Source organism: Manis javanica, chromosome 2, assembly GCF_040802235.1.
Source record: "Manis javanica isolate MJ-LG chromosome 2, MJ_LKY, whole genome shotgun sequence".
NCBI classification, from domain to species: Eukaryota; Metazoa; Chordata; class Mammalia; order Pholidota; family Manidae; genus Manis; species Manis javanica.
Genome location: NC_133157.1, coordinates 29,203,203 through 29,224,591, shown reverse-complemented (window position 1 = coordinate 29,224,591; position 21,389 = coordinate 29,203,203). Strand labels below are relative to the sequence as shown.

Below are 21,389 nucleotides of genomic sequence, written 5' to 3'. Positions count from 1 at the left end.
GTCAAATCTCTTAGATCTTCTCCACAACCGTTCCAAAACGTAGGGGCTCCAACATTTTCCTCAGGTGTCGAGGGCTAGGGCTTTCCAGCCCGGAGATTGACAGGACTGGCAAAAGAACGAGTATCAGGCAAAAGAACAAGGCGCTTTATATCTCAGTAGAAAAGCCAGGTCGCAGCAAGCCGAAAAAGTCAGGGGAGCTCTCTCCAGAGTCAGCAAGGCTGGGGTACAACTGGAGGGGTAGGTCATTCCCTAACCGCCAGTGTTGCTAGAGTGACGTGACTCGGCGCCCTCGAGCGCGTCACTTCCGCCTGTCCGTTAGTTTCCCACTCTGCCAGGCTGAAGCGACTTCCTCTCTGATCTCCCTTCTTCCTCTCCCCGGCCCTGCCTCCCGGAAGCTCCGCTGGGTCTTCGCTGCCGTGTCAGTGGTAAGAGGTGGGGGTCTGCGCGGACCTCGGTGAATAACTGCCGTGAGTTCCACTCCCGGGCTGCGCGAATTTTAAGAACTCAGGTTAGATCTCGGCTCAGGGCGCGACGGGCCTGTGCGGGCCCTCGGGAATCTCCACGCTCTCCGGCGCTGGGGCCTCCTCCCAGGCCTGCAGTTGGCCGCGCCGGAGGTTGGGTCCTTGGCCCCTTACGAGTCGAATGTCACTCTTGTCCTGCTCCTCTGTCTCCTGTCTCTCCAGGCAGGCTTCGCCTCAGGTTGCTACCACCGATACCCCTTCTCCTGGAGCTTGAATTGGAGGCAGGGTAGTGTAGTCTTGGTGATGGCAGGGCTGCTTCCTCAAGTAGCGAAGTGCTTTAGCATCCCTTCTTCCTCCTTTGAGCTCCAGAACTCAGGGAGGCAGGTAGGGTTTGTTCGCCTCCATTGTACATGTGAGGAAACCGAAGCGCTTGGAGAACTCATTCTGAGGCAGGATCCTCACCCAGTTCTGGCTTCCCTGGGTTGCTCAAAATCATGGGGAGAACGTTTGGAAATAGGAAAAAAACTGCAGGTATGAAAAAGAGGGCTAGTATTTCTGAGTGCATGCTTCTTGTCAGGCATTTTGCGAAATTCTTCTTATACTCACTTATTCTTTATAAGAGGTATAGGAAGCATATACTGTTGTTATTCCGGGTTTAGGAAATTGAGGCTCAGAGATGGTAAATGACTTGTCTGTAGACATTTCCCAGATCTGTTTCAACTCTGTGTGGTCTTCCAATTCAATAAAATTAACTTCTGTCCTGATCAAACTATTTTTCTGATTTTTGACATTTCAGGAAATGAGATTTCTGAAAAGTTTTTTGTCATTTCATCTTTTGCCCATTGTCTTATTTCTTATCAGCATCCTATTTAAAAATTTGTAGTCATGTAAATTCAGCCCTGACTCTTACTCCACAGTTTACTTTTTCTTTCCCAGAAGAGTTTGGGAATTGTGTTGCTTGGTGTGGAATTAATGGGTCCAGGTTAAAAGGTGGGCTGGAAAAACTAATAGGTTTTATATCACAAGTGGTCTTTCTTTTTGCATATGTTACCTAAGTTGCTGTCTTTTTTCCTTCTAGGAAAACAGCCATCATCTTGTGCTAAGATGTCAGGAATTGGAAATAAAAGAGCAGCTGGAGAGCCTGGCACATCTGTGCCTCCAGAAAAGAAGACGGCTGTTGAAGATTCAGGGACCACAGTAGAAACAATTAAGCTTGGGGGTGTCTCTTCAACGGTATGTGAAAACAACACTATGAGAGTGTGTTTTTCTTCTGTCAGTAGCAACCTGAAAATAAGAATTCATGGAAGCCTTCTGGAGTAAGAGGAATTGGTGTGGAAAGAAGAGGGAAATGAAACAGCCAGAAGAAGAGGTGGAATGATGTGGGGGTTAGTTCTGAAGAAGAGATACATTGATGTTTGATCTTTATGTTCAAAGATGTGCTTATATTCTTCGGAGAGTCTGGTGCCTGATACACATTTGATTATAAGTGTTTAGTAGTGGGAAACTGTACATACATTTTTCATTCACTGAAAAATTAGGTGCCAGGTGTATAAGGCAGTGTAGCAAAATCATTGAGAGAGTGGTCAAGACTAAGAGTCTGAGGCCAGACTGTCTGGTGTGGCCTCTCAGCTTTACCACTTCCTAGTTGTATGCCTTGCGGTATCTGGCCTCCCTATGCCTCTTTTTCCCTTGTTTGTAAAGTGCATTACAGTACCTCCCTTGTTGGGTTGTTGAGAGGATAAAATGAATGTCTCCATTAAGGGTTAAAACATTACCTTTCATACAATAAGTATCAATATAATGAGCTATTAATAGTTATTATTGGGGAAGATATGAATAAAATGGTGAATACAATAGGTAATTGTCCTTGTGCTTGTAGTTTTATTAGACTAAAAGTTTACAGTACACTAAAAGTTTATAGTAATGTTAGACATCAGAAGCTCACTATGAGTTTTGATCTAGATCAGGAACCTGTTTTGGAACTCAGCTGTGGGGATATGGTGTTAAAATCTTTACATTTGGGTAGCTTACAAAACCACATCTGTTACTTATTTGAATTGAGGCTGAGGATCAGAGAGAATAACAGGAATATTCTCAGTAAATTGTTGATGAAGTGTCATTTTTAAGTCTGTCTGGAATTCAGCTATTCCACATTGTTGCTATGAGGTGATTTTTGTCTTAGCACTACTGCACATCATACATCCCAAGGATGTTTATTCATTCAGTAAATATAAATATTTGTTGAGCATCTGTTATTCGCCAGGCACAGCCTACACTGAGAGCCCCCATACTTTAGGTTATAGGGTGGCACTAACAAGGGAACAGACAGCTGTAATAGTGTGGGATGCGTGTTGCTCATAGGGATAGCCACATGCTCTCAGGGAAGCACAGAGCACACCTCCTAGTTTGGACTTCATCCAGAAGGCAGTCAAGAGCCATAGGAAGGTCTTCAGCAGGGGAGTAACATGTTCTGGCTTACATCTGGAGACTGGATTGTTGAGGAGCAGAGGATATAAGCAGGAATTCAGTTAGCAAACTTGTTCCCTCTTTCCTTCTCCCGCTCCACCTCTTGAAGGGTGGGTTGCTGGGTATGTATCTATTGATTCCTGCCCAGTTGGTTGAAGGTTGTCCCTGATGGCAGTAACTCATCCTGTGCACTTCAAAGTTGTAGTGAGTCAGCTGAGATTGTGGAACAAAAAACTAAGACTCTAGAAGTGTGTTTGAAGTGGGAACATTGGCAGTGTGAATGGAGCTGTCCACCACACCTGTGCTGAAATGTGGCAGGCTGACAGGATATGGCATGGGGCACAGAAGTGCTAGAGGAGGCTGCTGCAGTCCTCTTGATGAGGGGTCATGGTGGCCTGGGCCACTGTGGAGGTAGTGTTGATAAGATTTGCTGCGGGATTGGATGAAGTACATGAGAGAAAGGAGGTAAGATGACCTTAGGTTTTTGGAAGTTTGGAATTTCCACTTTCTGAGGATGAGAGGAGCAGATTTTGGGGGAACTATGGCAAATGAATCATGAGTTTCATTTTGGACATGTAAGTTTGAGGTATTTATTAGACCTCTGAGTGGATAAGTAGTTGGATATAGTAATCTGTAATTTGGGGAGAGATTTAGACTAAAGCTGTATATTTGGAAATCATGCTTTTATAGATAGTACTTAGATCAGTGACACTAAAGGCTCTCCCCTCAGGACTGAGTGTAGATAAGGAAGAGGTCTGAGAACAGAGTGTTGGAGCACTGCAACATTTTCGTGTCAAGGAGAGAAGTGACTAACCAAAAAGAAAGAGGGGCCGGTGAAGTAGGAGAAGAGCACGGGGGAGTGGGGTTCCAGAAGCCACATGAAGAAAGTGTTCCAAGGTGGACGTGATCGGGGGCTGCTGGGGGAGGACTGAGATGTTAGCTTTGCAATAGAAGGTTCATAGGAGACTTGACAGGAACCACGTTCATTGTCACAGAATGAACTGAGTGGTGATGCTAGAAGCCTGACTACAGTGAGCTTCAGATAGTATGAGTGGAAGGAGTTTGGGAAAGAAGGGTAGATACAGTGCTTTAAAGGAGTATTGAAGTAAAGTAGAACAGAAAATGGGGCAGTAACCAGAGGATACACGGTCAAGGAAAGGTTTTTTTTTTTAAAGTATGAGATACTGTAGCATATTTATATGTTGATTAGAATGATTTGATAGAGAGGATAAAATTGATGATGTATCAGAAAGAGAAGACAGTTACTAATGTGATTTTGTTGAATAGGCCACAGAGAATGTGATATAATGCACTAGTGGGGGAATTGGCCTTAACTAGGATCAGGGACAGTTTATTTGTAGTCAGAAGAACAAAGGTGGGGTATGGTTTCAGATGTAGGTAGGTCAGTAGTTGCGGTTATGGGTTAGGTGTGGACATTCTCTTCTGATTGCTTGTTTTTTTTTTTTCAGTGAAATCAGAAGCAAGATGCATCTGAGAGTGAGGATGGGGGAGGAAGTTTTGGAGGTTTGAGGAGACAGGAGAAGGTATGAAGTAGTCATCTTGAAGAGAGAATGGATTAGAGAGATGGAGTAGGGTTCCTGGGCAGCATGGAAGATGTACTTGAATGTTTGATCATGAGTTTACAGGGAGACCATACAGTGTGGTGCTTTGTTTTCTAGTCACATTCAGCTAGTCAGGATTTAGGCCTGGAGTGGGTGGAGAGTTGGACGTTACCAGAATTGGGGTTTTTACTGGGAAAGGATGATGAAGGAGAAAGGAAGGAGGAGATGTTTATAAGTGGGTGTGATGATAATGACTGATCTTGGGAGCTTAAGTTCGCTAAAGAAGAAAACAAGGGATGAGGGAGAGAAAAAAGTTATAGACCAATGAATTGGATATAGTAGAGGTATATGGAAGATAGTGGAGACAGAGGGGCCTGACTAGGAGAAAGGAGAGAATTAAAAATTTTGGAGACCTGCATGAAGACTGCTATATTGGGATAAGGACATGAAACAGCTGTAAAACTGTGGTTTTATTGCAGGGAATTTAAGATTTCAGGTGTGGTACAGTTTCAGATAGGGCCAAAAGTCCAAGATGGGGCTTTTGAAATGCCTGGCAGAAGCACAGTGGAGAAGAAAATCACTGAAATTAAGGAATTAGAAACACAGCCTCAGTGCTAGAGGATTAGATGGTCTGTCCACGTGTGTACATGTCCACATGAATATTGAGGTCACTGGGTATATTGGCAGGGACTGGGCTAAAGAAGGACCCAGGTGTCAACATCTTGAACAGATGAAGGGCAGTGCTTAGGAGGTGGATGACAGTGTTGGTGGAGTAAAGGGAGAGGTAGCTGGGTGGTGGAACCTCACAGTGACAGTACTCTGTGGATGTACATGTGAATCAAACAGTCACGGGGAGGACAGAATCCTAGGATATTTGTCATTCTTTCCTCACATCATCAAAGACCCTTTTGTTCTTCTGCTCCTACTTCTTAACTAATTATTTGTTGTAAGATTTCTAAAAAAATATCTTTATTCATAGGACATAACTAATTAACTAACATAACCTTGTTGGATTTAACAGCTGATTTGTCTAATTTCTTTGTGGAGACTAATAAGATTGGTTTCCTGGGGCAGGAGGAGTTAGACATCCGAACATTGCAGACCAAAAATCGTAAGCTGGCAGAAATGCTGGATCAACGGCAGGCCATTGAAGATGAACTCCGTGAGCACATTGAAAAGCTGGAACGAAGGCAGGCCACCGATGATGCCTCACTCTTGATTGTCAACCGGTACTGGAGTCAGGTAGCTCACTAGTCGATCTGCTTAGATTTTTATTTGAGCATTTTAGTTCTCCTTACTGCTGTCTTCATTTCTGAAGTTGTGATTCTTTGTTTTTTCATAATTGTATCTACCTGTCTGTAGTTTGATGAAAACATCCGTATCATTCTTAAGCGTTATGACCTGGAGCAGGGTTTGGGAGATCTCCTCACAGAAAGAAAAGCCCTTGTTGTGCCTGAACCAGAACCAGACTCCGATAGCAATCAGGAGCGGAAAGATGACCGAGAGAGAGGCGAGTATTTATGGCGGACTCCACCACAGCATGCTATCTGGGTTTTGAAGTAGAGCTTTGCTGTGAGACTCCCATTTGAGGAAAAAAAGGAGATTTTGACATTTCCAGTTTTATAATATTGGGGGCTTCTTTTTTTCCCCTGTGTCCTCAGGGGAAGGGCAAGAGCCAGCTTTCTCTTTCCTTGCTACTTTGGCCAGCAGTTCCAGTGAAGAGATGGAATCTCAGCTGCAAGAGCGTGTGGAGTCCTCGCGACGAGCTGTGTCCCAGATTGTGACTGTCTATGATAAACTGCAAGAGAAAGTGGAGCTCTTATCCCGGAAGCTAAACAGTGGAGGTGAGGCAAGAACCAGGAGACAGGGAGCAAAGGCGGAGGAATAAAAACTCACCTTTTGCATGCTAATTTGTAGTCTGCAAACTTAATTTATTTTTAATTAAATTCCTTGGATTCTAATCTCCAGTAGTACCAGTAATGTCATTATAATGGCATATTAGTATTTTATGAGTGCTTTCTTTTTGATGGCATGCATCTTAAGGTTGAGGTCAAGTTAGAAAATAAAAACACTAATTACAAGTTACAAATTGCTAAGCTATTGTTTATACATAAAAGGCAATTGCCATTGATAAGTTGTACTTTCTAAGAGATAAAGATGTATAATATATGAAGTATAGCATCAGTTAAAACTGTTTTGGCATGTTTATTTTTCCCCATGTTTATTTGGTGCTTGATTCAAAAGTATGGCATTTATCAGCTTGTTTAGTAATTCACTAAGTATTTATGGAGCTCTTACTGTTTTCTAAGCCCTGTACTCAACATCTTAGGATAATAAGAGGACTAAAATTCAGCCCCTAGTTCTTAACTTGGGTTATGAATCAGACTCACTTTAAGAGTTTTTGGAGCATATTCTTTATTTGGGGCCCCGCCCATGGGCGTTCTTATTTAGTAGGTGTGGGATGGGCCCTGGAGAAGTGTCTGCTTTTAACAGCTCCACAAGTAATTCTGATCGGCAGTCCTGGTTGAGAATCACAAAAACCAGTTGGTATGAGAGAGCATACTTTTTCCTCCTGATGACTCTTTAAAGGGCATTATTCATAGGACATATGACTTCCTGAGAGTACCTGGTTTGATTTACTAATATTTGGATTTGAGCTGTAGTATTTGTGACTCTAATTTTCAACATACTGACATAGTGTAATAGGTTCTGTAGACTTTCCTTTTTTGTAAATAGCAGTGTCCATTTTGATTTTTGAGCTTCAGGAGCCCCTAGCATTTATTCCAGAATATAAGTAATTCTATGCTCTTATCCTTAGTCATCATGGTTTTATAGGTGCTCATTTGAACACGGAAATTTCTTCTCCCCCTTCTGTCTCCCAACAGAGAGATGTTTTGTGTTGGTGTTACTGAGTAATAGGAATTTGTGATAACCTTATAAAATGGAATTTTATAGCTGTTAATTCTGACACTGATTGGAGATACCTCTACCTTATCTGTAATTCCAAAATGTGCTTTTTTTTTTGGGGTGATTGTGCCTTATCTGAATAAAGTTATAGAACTCTGCATTTGTTTTCTCAAGGCATTTTGACTTTACAGAAGGATGGGAATTAGGTTGGCTCATTTCCTTAAGCAAGTATCTAACCTTGGGGTACTTAATCTGTCATATGAAGATAATAAAAACCAGCCTACTTCTTGGAGTTTTTAGGAAAATTAAGCGAGATAGCATATTTAAACTTTGGTGGCATATGTAGTTTTAAAATTTGACACTATTGATGCTAAACTAAAGTACAGTTCTTCTCCCTCAGATAATCTGATAGTGGAGGAAGCAGTGCAGGAGCTGAATTCCTTCCTTGCCCAGGAGAACATGAGGCTACAGGAATTAACAGACCTCCTTCAGGAGAAGCATCACACCATGTCACAGGAGGTACTTGACCAGAAAGGAGAGGAGGTAGCTTCTAGTGGACCTTGACAGACATGGACTCAGAACTTGGAGTGCTTCAAACTTCATCATACTCTAGACAGCCTACTTTTATATTGAGGAGCATGTAGGGCAGGCTAAGCAACCAACTCTGAGAAGAGGTTAAGAAAACAGTTGAATATTTCTCCTTGACTATGCTTCTGTTTAAACAGACTTTTGGAATCTTAGTCTTTAGGAAGGAAGACCATCATATGGGGTTTTGCAAGATGACACACCGAAACCCCAAGTAATAATGAATTACCCCAAATTTAAAAGATCAGGTACAATGGTACTGAGGAATGGGCTGGTAGAAATTTATGTGAGAACGGGGCAGTAGGAGCTACTGCATTGATGAGGGCCTAGGAACTTGAGGAATGTGGGTTTTAAGTCCAAACGTGAACACAAATAGTGCCATGACCCAAACTATATCAATATTGGTATTTGTTTATATAAAATGGTTGAGATAAAGTAATAATAGGCCTTATGAGATTCTTCTGACACTTTTGATTATCATTTTGGTTTAGTTCAAAGGATATTCTGCTGCAATTTGACCTACAGTAGTTTGGCCACCCGATCCTTACTCTTATTAGTAAGTTAATAGTTACAGTTTACCATTGCCTAGCACTTGTCACTTAATGAATATTTTCTCTAATGGTCAAAAAGTGCCTATCTTACTGCTATAGAAATTCAAAGAGGTTGGTGTCTGGTCTGAGGGTGCACAGCCAGGAAGTGATTGAATTATGATTTGGATATAGGTCTAACTTCAGAGCCCATGATCTTCATTATGCCCTTGTTTCTTAAACTCCAGTGTGAAGGTCCATGCTGGGCTGGTTGCATGAGAACTATCTGGGAAGTTTATTAGTACATGTGGATTCTTATCAGCCTTCAAAAGGGTTAGAGTACAGTGGTGTTTATAGAGAAATTAGAGTATAGTTTAAAAAAAGGTAGAAAAACTTTCTCTCATGGTTTAAGACATAAAGGTACTACCGAGATGGAAATGTCTTCTTCTTCTAGTCTCTCTTAGTGTAACTAAGCTGGAGAGACACATTGCTTTGCTTAGCTGAGCTCATGTCTAAGATGGCTCTCATGACTGGCTGTGGATGCTGCCTGTCAGCTGGGAGCTCACCTTACCTGTCTGCCGGCACACTTGCATGCTCCCTCTCCCAGTGTGGGAGTGTCAGGGTAGTAGAACTTCTCACATGGCTGAAGAATTCTGGCTTCTTCCAGAGAATAAACATCCCAAGAGAATCAGGCCAAACCTGTCTGGCCTTTCAGACAGCCTCAGTGTTATGTAGCCTCATTTCCACTAAGTCACTAATGTTAACACAGATTTCAGAACAGAGGATAATGATCCCAACTATTGATGGGAGGACTTTGGGGGCCATATTTTAATGCCATATTTTAAAATCGTGTGTTGGGAAGAGGGCAAAGTATCTTCTATTTAAACCTTTTCTATTATATATAAACAGGTTAATTTTGTGTGGTATGGGATGTAAGGTAGTGATGTAAGGCATTCCTCTTCTAATTTAGTCTGTTTTGGCTATATTTTTCTGAATGCCTATCTTTGGGATGCAGTTCTCCAAGTTGCAGAGTAAAGTAGAGACAGCTGAGTCACGAGTGTCTGTTCTAGAGTCCATGATCGATGACTTGCAGTGGGACATTGACAAAATTCGTAAGAGGGAACAGCGACTCAACCGACACTTAGCAGAAGTCCTGGAACGGGCAAGTGCTGTTTTATTCCTGATTTGGAGACTAGAACCATTTGAAGGGGTCTGTTCAGGAAGGGTGGAATTGGGTGGTTGTACTTGGGGAACCAGAAGGACTCCCTTGGAAGTACTTTGGTTATCAGACTAAAATCTTAGGGTCTCTCATTAAAGAATCTTTGTCTTCTCTGTAGGTGAATTCGAAAGGTTATAAGGTATATGGCGCGGGGAGCAGTCTCTATGGAGGCACAATCACTATCAATGCCCGGAAGGTAAAATCAGTGACTCAGACAGAACACGTGTTTGATCTGGTGTGAGGTGGTGTGCAAGGTGCAGGACTGTTCCAAGTGGCAAAGTGGGGTTTTGCTAGAAGAGTGGATCAATGAAGATGGAAGCTTAGGAATGGGAATAACTTGAAAATTCTTCTTTTTTATTTTCATTTTACAATTTTCTTGTTTCTCTTCAGTTTGAGGAAATGAATGCAGAGCTCGAGGAGAACAAAGAGTTGGCTCAGAACCGTCACTGTGAGCTGGAGAAACTTCGGCAAGACTTTGAGGAGGTCACTACACAAAATGAAAAACTGAAAGTAAGACACATCTCTTGAGGTGCAAAAATGAGACTTTTCACTGATCAACTCACATGCATACGTGTGAACCCTCATAATTTATGAGGGAAAAACAGTTGTAAGCTTTTTGGTATATCTATTCACTTACTTATATATTAACGTATTATTTGTATCCTGCTTTGTTTTGAAAGGAATTTAAAGCGTCCTCCAAAGGTGTTTAGACTGAATCAAGGTGCTCTAACTTAGGAATTGTTGAGAAAAATGAGGAATAGGGTAAACTAGGATGAGCATCCAAAATGGGTTTCAAAAAATGGGGCTGTGTACAAGATATATGCAAGGAGTGTGTGCGTACTGTAGGAGGGCAGGCTACTCACATGTCAGTAGTTGCCACATGTGGGCCATCGGAGTTGGCTGTGCAGTGTTGGTTTTCAAATCTGCCCATTAGAATTTTCTCCCCCAGGTTCTCTGGGGGAAGAAAGTGGATTTGAAAGACTTCACGCTCCTCTTGCAGTCAGAGCCATTGGTCGTTTATAATTTGATTTGTTTCTAGTTAAATGCATGATAAAGATGTTTGAACTGATTAAACAGAAAACAAAAATAGCTGAGTTAAAGTGTTCAGGTAATTAAAGCAAACAGGTGCTTATGAGAAGTGTAACTGTTTTTGGTACAATGTCAAAAATATTTTTCTCTGTTAATAAAGAGCACAAGTTAGTGACTTGAATCTTCAACTGTTTTCTTAAAGTAAGGATACTAACTAATGGCATAGCATTCTTCTCTGTCCCTAGCTGACAGAGGCTCCTCTAATGTACTTAGATCTAGGTTGACACATAATATAGAACATGTTTCATTTAAAATATGTTTGGTCAAAGAACCCACATCTCAGGTGCCACCTCTTAGATGGTCTGAATTAGTAAGGGGTAGGTTTCTACACAAGTAGAGTAATGGGTATGTAGACTCCATAATTTTCATAAAGCTTGTCTCGGCTGTACAGACATCAGTGAGTTTAAGATGTTATCTCCTGCCTAGCTTCTAGGGCACAGACACTGCTTCTGACTTTCTTCCTTGGGTCCTCCGAAGGTGGAGTTGCGGAGCGCTGTGGAAGAAGTGGTGAAGGAGACCCCGGAATACCGCTGCATGCAGTCACAGTTCTCTGTCCTGTACAACGAGAGCCTGCAGTTGAAAGCACACTTGGATGAGGCTCGGACCCTGCTTCATGGCACCAGGGGGACCCACCAACGTCAGGTTGAGCTCATTGAGGTAAGGGCCTCACTTTGTCTTCTTTATATATAAGCTTTCTGCCTCATAAATCATATTCTTTTACTCTCTCATGTGTAATCAATGTCTTACTCATTTAGCAAAACTGTCTGGTGACTGCAGGTCTTTGCTGGATGGTGGGCATCCTACCATCGAGGATCATACAGTCTTGTGGTTACTACAGGTCTGCCAAATGAGTTAAATTTAACATATCTTACTTTATGTATGTTTGTGTACTGTCTCATTGTTTAGTTCTCCAGTTAAGTTATAACATTCTCAGAGTCAGGGCATTTCCTTTCTCTGTGTAATGCCCTGCCAGTTCTTGAATCAGTGTTTTATGGCTGTGTGGTGCTCATTAAGTGTGGATTGGATTGCAGCTTTTCAGAGTAATCCCTCTTAGGATCTTTTTCCTTTTTAGATCCTCACAGATCAAGTTTAGGAAACATGGTAATAGAATATGATGATATTTTCACATTTTGATAAGAATTTTTGATTAGTTCCTTTTTCTGTGTATAGCGAGATGAGGTCAGTCTTCACAAGAAGCTGAGGACTGAAGTGATCCAGCTGGAAGATACACTGGCCCAGGTCCGCAAGGAGTACGAAATGCTGAGGATAGAGTTCGAGCAGACCCTTGCTGCCAATGAGCAAGCAGGTATAGTTAGTTACTCTTGCTCCACCCTGCAGTTTGTTGCCAAGTACCTTCCTGGAAAGACACAGTGTGGTCACCGGGATTTGTTAGTACTGATTGGATCTTGGAAGTCCTAAAGCACCTTAAATCACATCCTGTAATTCATTTTGCTTCACAGCCTGGATATTTATTTTTTAGCTCAAATTGGCCAGTTTGTTTTCATCTTCTGAGAAGGAGTCTTTCAGTAATTCTGTTTCTCAGAGGTCCCTGCTGTGTCACTTACCTTCTTTCCTCGTGCCTTTGCCCTTGTCACAGTTCTTCATAACATTGCTGTTCCTGTATTTAAGGCCCCATAAACCGGGAGATGCGCCACCTTATCAGCAGCCTGCAGAATCACAATCACCAGCTGAAGGGGGAGGTCCTAAGGTATAAGCGGAAACTGAGAGAAGCCCAGTCTGACCTGAACAAGGTAACCAGAGGAGCAGGGTAGTTTTTATTTGCTACTGAGTTTGAAAAGCTGTCTCTGAGTGAGCGGAGCAGGGGTTTGCTGTCAGCGATGGCTGCTTCCCCTCCTCTGTCCTCCCAGACCCGCCTGCGCAGCGGCAGTGCCCTCCTGCAGTCTCAGTCCAGTACCGAGGACCCCAAGGACGAGCCTGCAGAGCCGAAGCAGGATCCTGAGGACTCACCCGCCCAGTCCTCCGCGTCGAAGGCCTCTCAGGAGGAAGTCAGTGAGGCTAAATCCAAGCGGGATGAGGAGGAGCGAGAACGAGAACGGCGGGAGAAGGAGCGAGAGCGAGAAAGGGAGCGGGAGAAGGAAAAGGAGCGAGAGCGGGAGAAGCAGAGACCGAAAGAGTCGGAGAGAGAGAGGGAGTCGGCTAAGGATAAAGAGAAGGGGAAACATGATGACGGAAGGAAGAAGGAAGCAGAAGTCATCAAACAACTGAAGGTTGAACTCAAGTAAGAGCAATATTTAAAGTAACTGTTTCTGACTCATAAGCTAAGGTTAGAACACCTCCGTGAGATGTTCGAGTGATGGCATGACTTACCTGGTCATTGTCATATTCTGAGTGTAACGAAATGTGCAGTTAGTGTGGCCTCAATTCTTGATCACTTCTACAGCCAAAATGGCCTGCATGGCTACTGTGTAGTCTGGTTCAGTGGTCAGGTCCCAGGAAACCCTCCGGTTGTATGTAGCCTTATTCTTCATGAATCTAAATTAAGGGGAGGGGGTGTCATGACTGAAATAACCCTCATGAGAATTATTGAAATTAACTACTGGCAGATTGCTGGCATTAATTATAATTTAAATTTTACTGGGGAGAGAATGTATCACTCTAACTTGAACAAATATTGACATGTTTGCCTGACAGTTGACAAGTTTGTGTATATATCAGATCATTATAAGAGATTTCTTTAGAGGTTTTCTCCTATAGGCATTGAAGCAGTAAGACAGACTATTAAGTTAATGAAACACCATCATAAACCTCACACACCACCCCTACTCTTCCTATATTACCAATAACTTCTTGCTCCCATTGGTCATGGTTGAGCCTTATTCATGATTAGGTTTGAAGGACCACTGTGCTCAAAGCATTTGAAATTCTTTGGTATATAAAAGTATATATATTTACCAGTGAAGAAGTCTGATAATTTACTAAGAGATGAAGTTTTAGTCTTCAGCTGATTGTTTATCACTCAGCTATCAAATCTAGTATATTTTAAACTTCTGATATTTGCTGTTTATTGCTCCCTTCCTCTTGATCTCTTTAAAGCAATTGTCTTTTTCAAGTGTGGTATCAGAATCATCTGGGTGCCTTGTTTAAAATATAGTCATGGACCTCATCCCAAACTTAGTGAATCTCACTGTCTAAGAGTAGGGCCCCAGAAATTTGCCTGTTCAATTAGGGCCACAGTGTTTATCTTTTAACTTTTTGTTAGAGAACTTGGTCTGAAGGGAGAAGTGATTCTTTTATACAACTTAGTTTTCTGTCCTTTCTGAGTATACCCAGAAGTCTCTTGATAGTCTGTGAAATTTTACCTTTTAGATATGTGATATAAAGTATAAAATAGAACTGTTATAAGATATTGTACTCAATTCAAACTTTCCTTGATCGGATGCCCTTTGTTTTCTCATTACTCCAACTCCCCTTCCTCTCACGCCCTCATCATAGGAAGGCACAGGAGAGCCAAAAGGAGATGAAACTATTGCTAGATATGTACCGCTCTGCCCCAAAGGAACAGAGGGACAAAGTTCAGCTGATGGCAGCTGAGAAGAAGTCTAAGGCAGAGGTAATCTAGTCTGCCATTACCTGTCATTCTGGTTAAAGTCTTCATTTGTGGGGTTTTCCATCATACTTCTGAAGGACGTAGTTTCTTTATCTTTTAAAGTTAGTGTTTAAAATTCAGCAACATTTTCTTCTCTTTCAAGTAACATCTGAAATAGAGATTGCCGTATTCTCTGTTAGGTGGTAAGGTACATCTGAATTCCTGGGAATAGGAGTAGCTTTTTCAAACTTCCCACTTGCTCTTTCCCCATATAAATTATATTATAGTGATTTTCTTTTTCATATTACTTTTGGGAAGAATGCCTTATTCTTTTCAAATTTGGGGCCTAGAGAAAAGGGTGAGAACTACTATTCTAAAGAAAGGTAGGTACATGTGCACTCCTCAAAAATGTTGCTTATAGAAGCATGTAATATTGGAATGGAGGGATGTTAGAACAGTGTTGTGATGTGGTGTACTGGTATATCATTTATCTTTGATAATTTTTAAAGGTTCTTTTGATATTACAGGCCCTTCATCTGTGCACAGTAGTAGTTGATTTTTGAAATTGCATTAGAGCTTTTTCTTTGTTTTTGTGTTTTTCCTTTCCTCCAATAGTTGGAAGACCTAAGGCAAAGACTCAAGGATCTAGAGGATAAGGAGAAAAAAGAGAACAAGAAAATGGCTGATGAGGATGCCTTGAGGAAGATCCGGGCAGTGGAGGAGCAGATTGAATACCTGCAGAAGAAGCTGGCCATGGCCAAGCAGGTGGGCACGCCTTCTTCCTTTAGGTAGCTCTTTAGGTAGGTGTGCCTTGACAGGTAAGTACTGACATTGAAATTTGTTCTTCTGTTCCACACTTTTTTTGTTGTTAATATTTCTTTCTCCTATACATATGTTTGGTTTTACAATGAAGTCTTTTATCCTTCAGTTACTTTGTTTTATGTATTTGTGAGGCAGGATATTCATTCTTACTTTCAAATGGATAGCCATTGTTCAAACATTATTGAGGGAATCTGTCCTTTCTCTGCTGAACTGGAATCCTTTCTTTGCTGATCTGGGATATAATAAATATAACATGAAAAAAAAAAGGTAAAATTTTATGTACATTATGAATTTAAATATATGAAACTAAGAAAACCATGCCCCCAAATATGTTAACTATGGTTGTTTCTGGATCCTAGAACTGCAGAGTTCCTCTTTCTCATGATAAACATCTATTTCTTTATTTTTAAGTTCCAGTGAACTTTATTCAATAATATTCAATAATAAAGGTACCAAAATAGTTGGAAAAACTATATGTGTTGACTATGAGGAACAGCTTCACTGTTCCTAAGAAACAGCAAAATGACAATGAAATTAAGTAGTTTTAATGGTAACTTAATCATTAAGTACCTTGAAAAGAGGAACTGTTAGAAACTATATATATTCCTTTTTTAAAAGTGGGGGTTTGGCATTTCTTAAGCCTGTTGATTACCACTTTTTTTGTCTCATGATTTTTTTTTAAATATCAAGAAATTGTACCACTATAGGTTCTAGTACAAGTAGAAAGACACATTGTGTTCCTATAAAGGGTAACTTATTATCTTAAAAATATTATTTCTCCCTATGTTGATGTATAAATTTAATGTGAGCCCAATAAAAATAATAATTTTTATCTTTATTTTGGTCCTAATCTGATTTTAAAGTACATACAGAAAAGTAAATAAGCATGGCCAGAAAAACTGAAAATGAAGAGCAGTGGAGTTTAGAGGTGGCACTCCTATTTCAGTTAAGAAGTTTCAGTAGGTAAAATAGCTTGGGACTAACAGACCTACTGTTAGAACTGAATAGGAAGTCCAGAAATAGACCCAAGTATACATGGGTAGTTAATATTTGCTAAAGGTAGAATTTTAAATCAGTAGGGAAAAGGAAGACTACTAATGTGCTGGGGTCAAAATAATATTGGAAAAAGTTTGGCTATATACTTGAACACTCTATCCTAGGACAATTTCCAGATGAATCATAGGTGTACTGTTAAAGGAATGCATCTATAAAAGAGCTGGAACGAACAGGTAAACCTTTATAAATTTGGAGTGGAGAAGACCTAACTATTAATGAAAGTCTAAAAAATATGAAAGAAAAGACTGATAGATTTTGACTTATGAAAAAAAACACACAAAACATTTATACAGCAAACCCCACTATTAGCTAAGCCAAAAGATAAATGACAAACAAGAAAAAATATTTCTAACTCTTAGCACAAAAGGATTTATCTTTGTAATATGTAAAAAGCTCCCAAAAAATGAGAGGGTAGAAAACCCAACAACCCAATAGAAGAATAGGCAAAAGATATGATCAGTTCACAGGAAGGAACACATGGGCTCCTAAATATATGAAAAGATGCTTAGTTTCATTTAAAATAAGACAACTGTAAGTTAAAACCATTTTTAGATACCTTCCCTTATCAGATTGTTAGGCAATACTGTTGGGAGTCTCTGTAGATTAAATTCAGTATATAATGTGGGAAAGTATGAGAAAATGTGAGGTTTTGTGATAGAAGTTCTCTTACCCAACTGCTACGTGATCAGTTTGCTAGATTATGGTAAGTGTACTTGCTGACTGCTTAAGCTGACTCCGAGTACAGATAATTAACAAGCATCAGACCAACAGTGAGTACCAGTGCCTTCAGGTAATAGGCTTCTTCTGTATTCCTGGGGCTAACCTAATGACAAAACTAAGCTTCTTAAAACTAAGTCTCTGTCACTAGGTTAATTATTTTGCAATGAACAGCAGGGAAAGTAAGCCTCTTTGTTCATTTCTTGGAGTTAGATGAGTCTGTTAAAATGAAGTTTCGTCTTCCTTATTTTAGGAGGAAGAAGCTCTCCTCTCTGAGATGGATGTCACAGGGCAGGCCTTTGAAGACATGCAGGAACAAAATATCCGTTTGATGCAGCAGTTGCGGGAGAAGGATGATGCAAATTTCAAGCTTATGTCAGAACGTATCAAGTCCAATCAGATCCATAAGTTGCTTAAAGAAGAGAAGGAGGAGCTGGCTGACCAGGTTTTGACTTTGAAGACTCAGGTAATTTGAATGAATAGAACTTTCTAGAATTCTCTTGAAGTGGGGCATGAAAGTGGTTATTAGGTTATTGGTAAATATACTTACCCACAGTGGAGTAAAATGTAGGTGTTAAAACAAATATGGATCTGCTAATAGGGAAGCATGTCTAACATAGGTCATTAAGTGCTTTATTATCCTTTTTGTGTTAAAAATGCATTATGTCTTTGTGTGCTTGTGTGGTGCATTTAAAAAATTTCTGGAATGCTATATGAAGCACTAAGAATGGTTATTTGATCACCTCGGATGTTGGGATGAAAGTTTGGGTGTGTGACTTGACCTTGTACCCTTTAATATTGTTTGATTCTAATTTGTGTAAGAATTTCAAGAAAAAGACAACCTAAGAACCTCTAGCCAGTCTGAAAGATGCTCGGGCTATTGTTTGAGCTATACCTTACATGTTCTAGTATGAATTGCCAGGCTTTGAGGGTTAGTTTGGCCAGAGAAGATAAATACTGTAAATGTAATTTCCTCTGTTCTTGGCAGTTTGGAGAAGAATATTTTCAGTGGTTTCCCAGACTTACTTGAATCATCAGCATATATATATATATATATATATATATACATATATATATATATATGTATGTATATATGTGTGTGTGTGTGTGTATATATATGTATGTATATGTATATATATGTGTGTGTGTGTGTGTGTGTATATATATATATATATATATATATATATATATATATATATATATATATGGTATTAAAGGGGAAGCCTTTAATTATAGGCTTGCATGTATTTTGAAAGGTTAATGGGTAAAGCAGTGATAATTTGAGATAGATTCTAATAGAATCTCTTTTGTGGGCCTATGGATTAACAGAGTATAGTTGACTGGTTTTTTTGCTGCCTGTTTATGTTACAAACTGATTTTTTTCTTCAAAGGTTGATGCCCAGTTACAGGTAGTACGGAAACTCGAGGAGAAGGAGCATCTGTTACAAAGCAACATTGGCACAGGGGAGAAGGAGCTGGGTCTGAGGACCCAGGCCTTAGAGATGAATAAACGTAAGGTATGGTGGGTTACTCTGGGATCTAAAGAGACAGTCTCAGAGGAAAAAACAAACAAGTATAACACTGATGACGTTAGATGTACTTTATTTCTTGGACTGGAAATAAAATGACATTATTCATACATCCCACATAGGCAATGGAGGCGGCCCAGCTTGCAGATGACCTCAAAGCACAGTTGGAGTTGGCTCAGAAGAAGCTACATGATTTTCAGGATGAAATTGTGGAGAACAGCGTCACCAAAGAAAAGGACATGTTCAATTTCAAACGAGCTCAGGCAAGAGCAAGTGCTTTTTCTTCACATTTCACTATTTAGGTGTTTTCTGTGCTCTGAAGTGACCCATGAGATGAGTCATTGTTCTGATGTATGTCATTTCCTACCCCTACCAAACTGTAAGTTCCTTGAGTGAAGAGACCAAGTCTGTTTTCTTTACTGTCATATCCTCAAAGCCTGTCATGTACCTGGCATGAAATAAATACTAAGTGAATTTGTAAAAAAGTAGCAGCATATGAACAGTACAGTATTTTAAAGTTCAGTAATTTTCCTATTTTGACACATCAACTGCTTCTCTTGATGACGTTCTAACCTTATCCATGAATCTGAAAATCCAGTTTTCCTTCAACTTAAAACTAATTGCCGTAAATGAAGTGGCCTATCAAGTTTTCATCTTTTTTTAATTCAGTCCCTCTAAAGCTTTAGACTGTATTTTTACAAAACTGAATTAACAATAGATGCAACTCAAGTTTGGTGATACGATTATAGTTGCCTATTCTGAAATGAAAGAAAATATTATTTGCAGTTCTTTACATTCCTGAAATATTATTGGATGTAAAAGGACAGAAAGCCCTTGCTTTCCACAACAGAAAGTTCAAGTTGAAGCAATTATTTTTCTCAAAAATGGTAGGTCGGGGGGAGTGTGTCTAACAGGTATGCTTTTGTACCACAGGAGGACATTTCTAGACTTCGAAGGAAGCTGGAGACCACAAAGAAACCAGACAATGTACCTAAATGTGATGAGATTCTGATGGAGGAGATTAAGGATTACAAGGTTAGGAAAGCTTCATCAGTGATTTCTCTGTGTTTTTTGTCCAGGCCTTATGTGGCCTACTAATAGACTGGGTAAATAAATTTGCCCGAGTTCCTCATGTGACAGTAACCAGAGAATGGTTTACTGTTTTTTTGGGGTGGTGGGAGAGAAGGATACTCTTGTCCCAGTGCTTAGAGGGTTTTCTGTTTATTGTTCACTTTTTTGCTTACACATGGGAGCCATTTGGGTCATACATTTTAATAGTTGTTCAAACTCTTCTTTCTATTTTAGGCACGCCTGACCTGTCCATGTTGCAACATGCGTAAAAAGGATGCTGTACTTACCAAGTGTTTTCATGTTTTCTGCTTTGAGTGTGTGAAGACGCGCTATGACACCCGCCAGCGCAAATGTCCCAAGTGTAATGCTGCTTTTGGTGCCAATGATTTCCATCGCATCTACATCGGTTGATTCCAGCCAAGAGAAGAAGAGGGGCTGGCTAGACAGACACTCACTCATTAATCACCAAACCTCTACCTCTTCTCTCTCCAGCTGTCACCTACTGAACAGTTTGTCGGCTCCCTTTCCAGACTTTATATCCAGGTTCTCCTCTCTGATAGATGATATCAGGGGAGGACACCCGTTCCTGAGAGTCTTGGGTTTTAGAATGAATTAGAAACAAATTACTCTTATTTGTCTTCCTTACCAGGTTTATTTCCTGCTTTTTAGACTTTTAAACATTTTCTTCTTCAAGCCTACTGTATTTTGGACTGTCCATTCCTCCTGAAGAAGTCAAGTTGGTATTTTTGACATGGAGAAGGGAATAAGAAGAGTGGAAACACATGGCTATTTTAGGAGAGGGTGGTGACCTTTTAGGAATAAGCTATCTATGGGCACAAATAATTCTTGATTTTGGGTGGTAAACTTTTTGTAAACTTGGATTATAAAAATGGTATAATTGTACTATTCTTTCCTGGATGATTTGAAGCCTTAATGAAATTATGTCCAGGATGATCAATCCATTTCCTATTTACTAGCAAATTAACTTGTTAAGATCAACTGGCCTCCTTATAGAAATTTTAAGTTTTTAATGTTCTACTCACTGAAGTCTTTACATTTCTTGAGACCTGAATAATTTCAAATACTCTATCCCCTTTTATCTTATAATGAAATCAATGATAGGACACAAGACTGAAATGGTGAAGAGGTCTTTTGAGCACTCTGGGAACTCAATACAGGGAGGCCTTGGTGAGCTATGAATTACTCTCATCTGCCTCTCCACAGGGGTTGCGGTCCCTGTTTTCCAGAAGATTCTCTGTAAGGTTTCTGTAGGACTTTATACTCCAAAGCTTCAATTAAAGCAGGATTCAGTTTGCTTTGTGTTTGTTTTTCTCTGAAACTTTTGTGTCATTATTAGTTGATTTTATACCTGCTGTTCTAAAATTGAATTCTCTTGGACAGAAATAACCAAATGAGGTTAAGAAGATAACTGTGTTTATAGTCTATGTATTTCTTTGAGTAATTGAAACACTTCTCTCCCAGTTGTTTTACTGAGTCTGTCTGGGGAGAGATTATGCCCAAAAGATTGTTTATTTGACTGTTGTTTTCTTCCTTAGTTCATTACTGGGCTGAGCTTATGATTTGTTTTCCAGTGAGTATATGGCTGCCTGACATTTTAGGTTGAGTCCTTGTATAAAGCCAGCAAACCAGAGGTCCTTCGTGTCTCTGCTAAGGGGTTCTATAAAGTGGATCTCTTCTCGATTACCACCTATCCTAGCAGATGATTGGTAAGGACAAATTTTTGTTGTCACTACCTATAGTCAGGTGGACTTGCTATGAATTCCACAAAGTCATATATGGGTTAAAACATGAGTTTAGCAGGGATGTCTGA

General features: G+C 40.2%; 1 protein-coding gene across 4 annotated transcripts; it reads left to right on the top strand.

Moving 5' to 3' along the window:
• The first annotated feature begins 302 nt into the window (after positions 1 to 302).
• On the top strand, positions 303 to 20,873 carry RNF20 (ring finger protein 20). Of its 4 annotated transcripts, XM_037017685.2 has the most exons (20): positions 374 to 508; positions 1,540 to 1,694; positions 5,564 to 5,731; positions 5,852 to 5,999; positions 6,151 to 6,333; positions 7,797 to 7,915; positions 9,524 to 9,670; positions 9,846 to 9,923; positions 10,118 to 10,237; positions 11,294 to 11,473; positions 11,987 to 12,122; positions 12,446 to 12,567; positions 12,685 to 13,055; positions 14,270 to 14,387; positions 14,979 to 15,128; positions 17,212 to 17,424; positions 18,350 to 18,475; positions 18,610 to 18,750; positions 19,421 to 19,522; positions 19,793 to 20,873. In XM_037017685.2, exons 2-20 carry the CDS (start codon positions 1,566 to 1,568, stop codon positions 19,967 to 19,969), a joined length of 2,928 nt encoding a protein of 975 aa, XP_036873580.1. In that variant the 5' UTR covers positions 374 to 508; positions 1,540 to 1,565; the 3' UTR covers positions 19,970 to 20,873. The 4 variants fall into 4 exon arrangements, 1 of the variants encoding a protein (XP_036873580.1); XR_012126987.1 differs by having other exon boundaries at positions 303 to 425; positions 18,610 to 19,522; XR_012126988.1 differs by having other exon boundaries at positions 377 to 467; positions 18,610 to 19,522.
• Positions 20,874 to 21,389: the final 516 nt, after the last annotated feature.

Coding starts and splice junctions, on each gene's coding strand:
- RNF20 (XM_037017685.2), top strand. CDS start 1,566: ATGTCAGGAATTGGAAATAAAAGAGCAGCTGGAGAGCCTGGCACATCT. Junction 12,123..12,445: donor TGCTGCCAATGAGCAAGCAG/GTATAGTTAGTT, acceptor CCTGTATTTAAG/GCCCCATAAACCGGGAGATG. Junction 12,568..12,684: donor CCCAGTCTGACCTGAACAAG/GTAACCAGAGGA, acceptor CTGTCCTCCCAG/ACCCGCCTGCGCAGCGGCAG.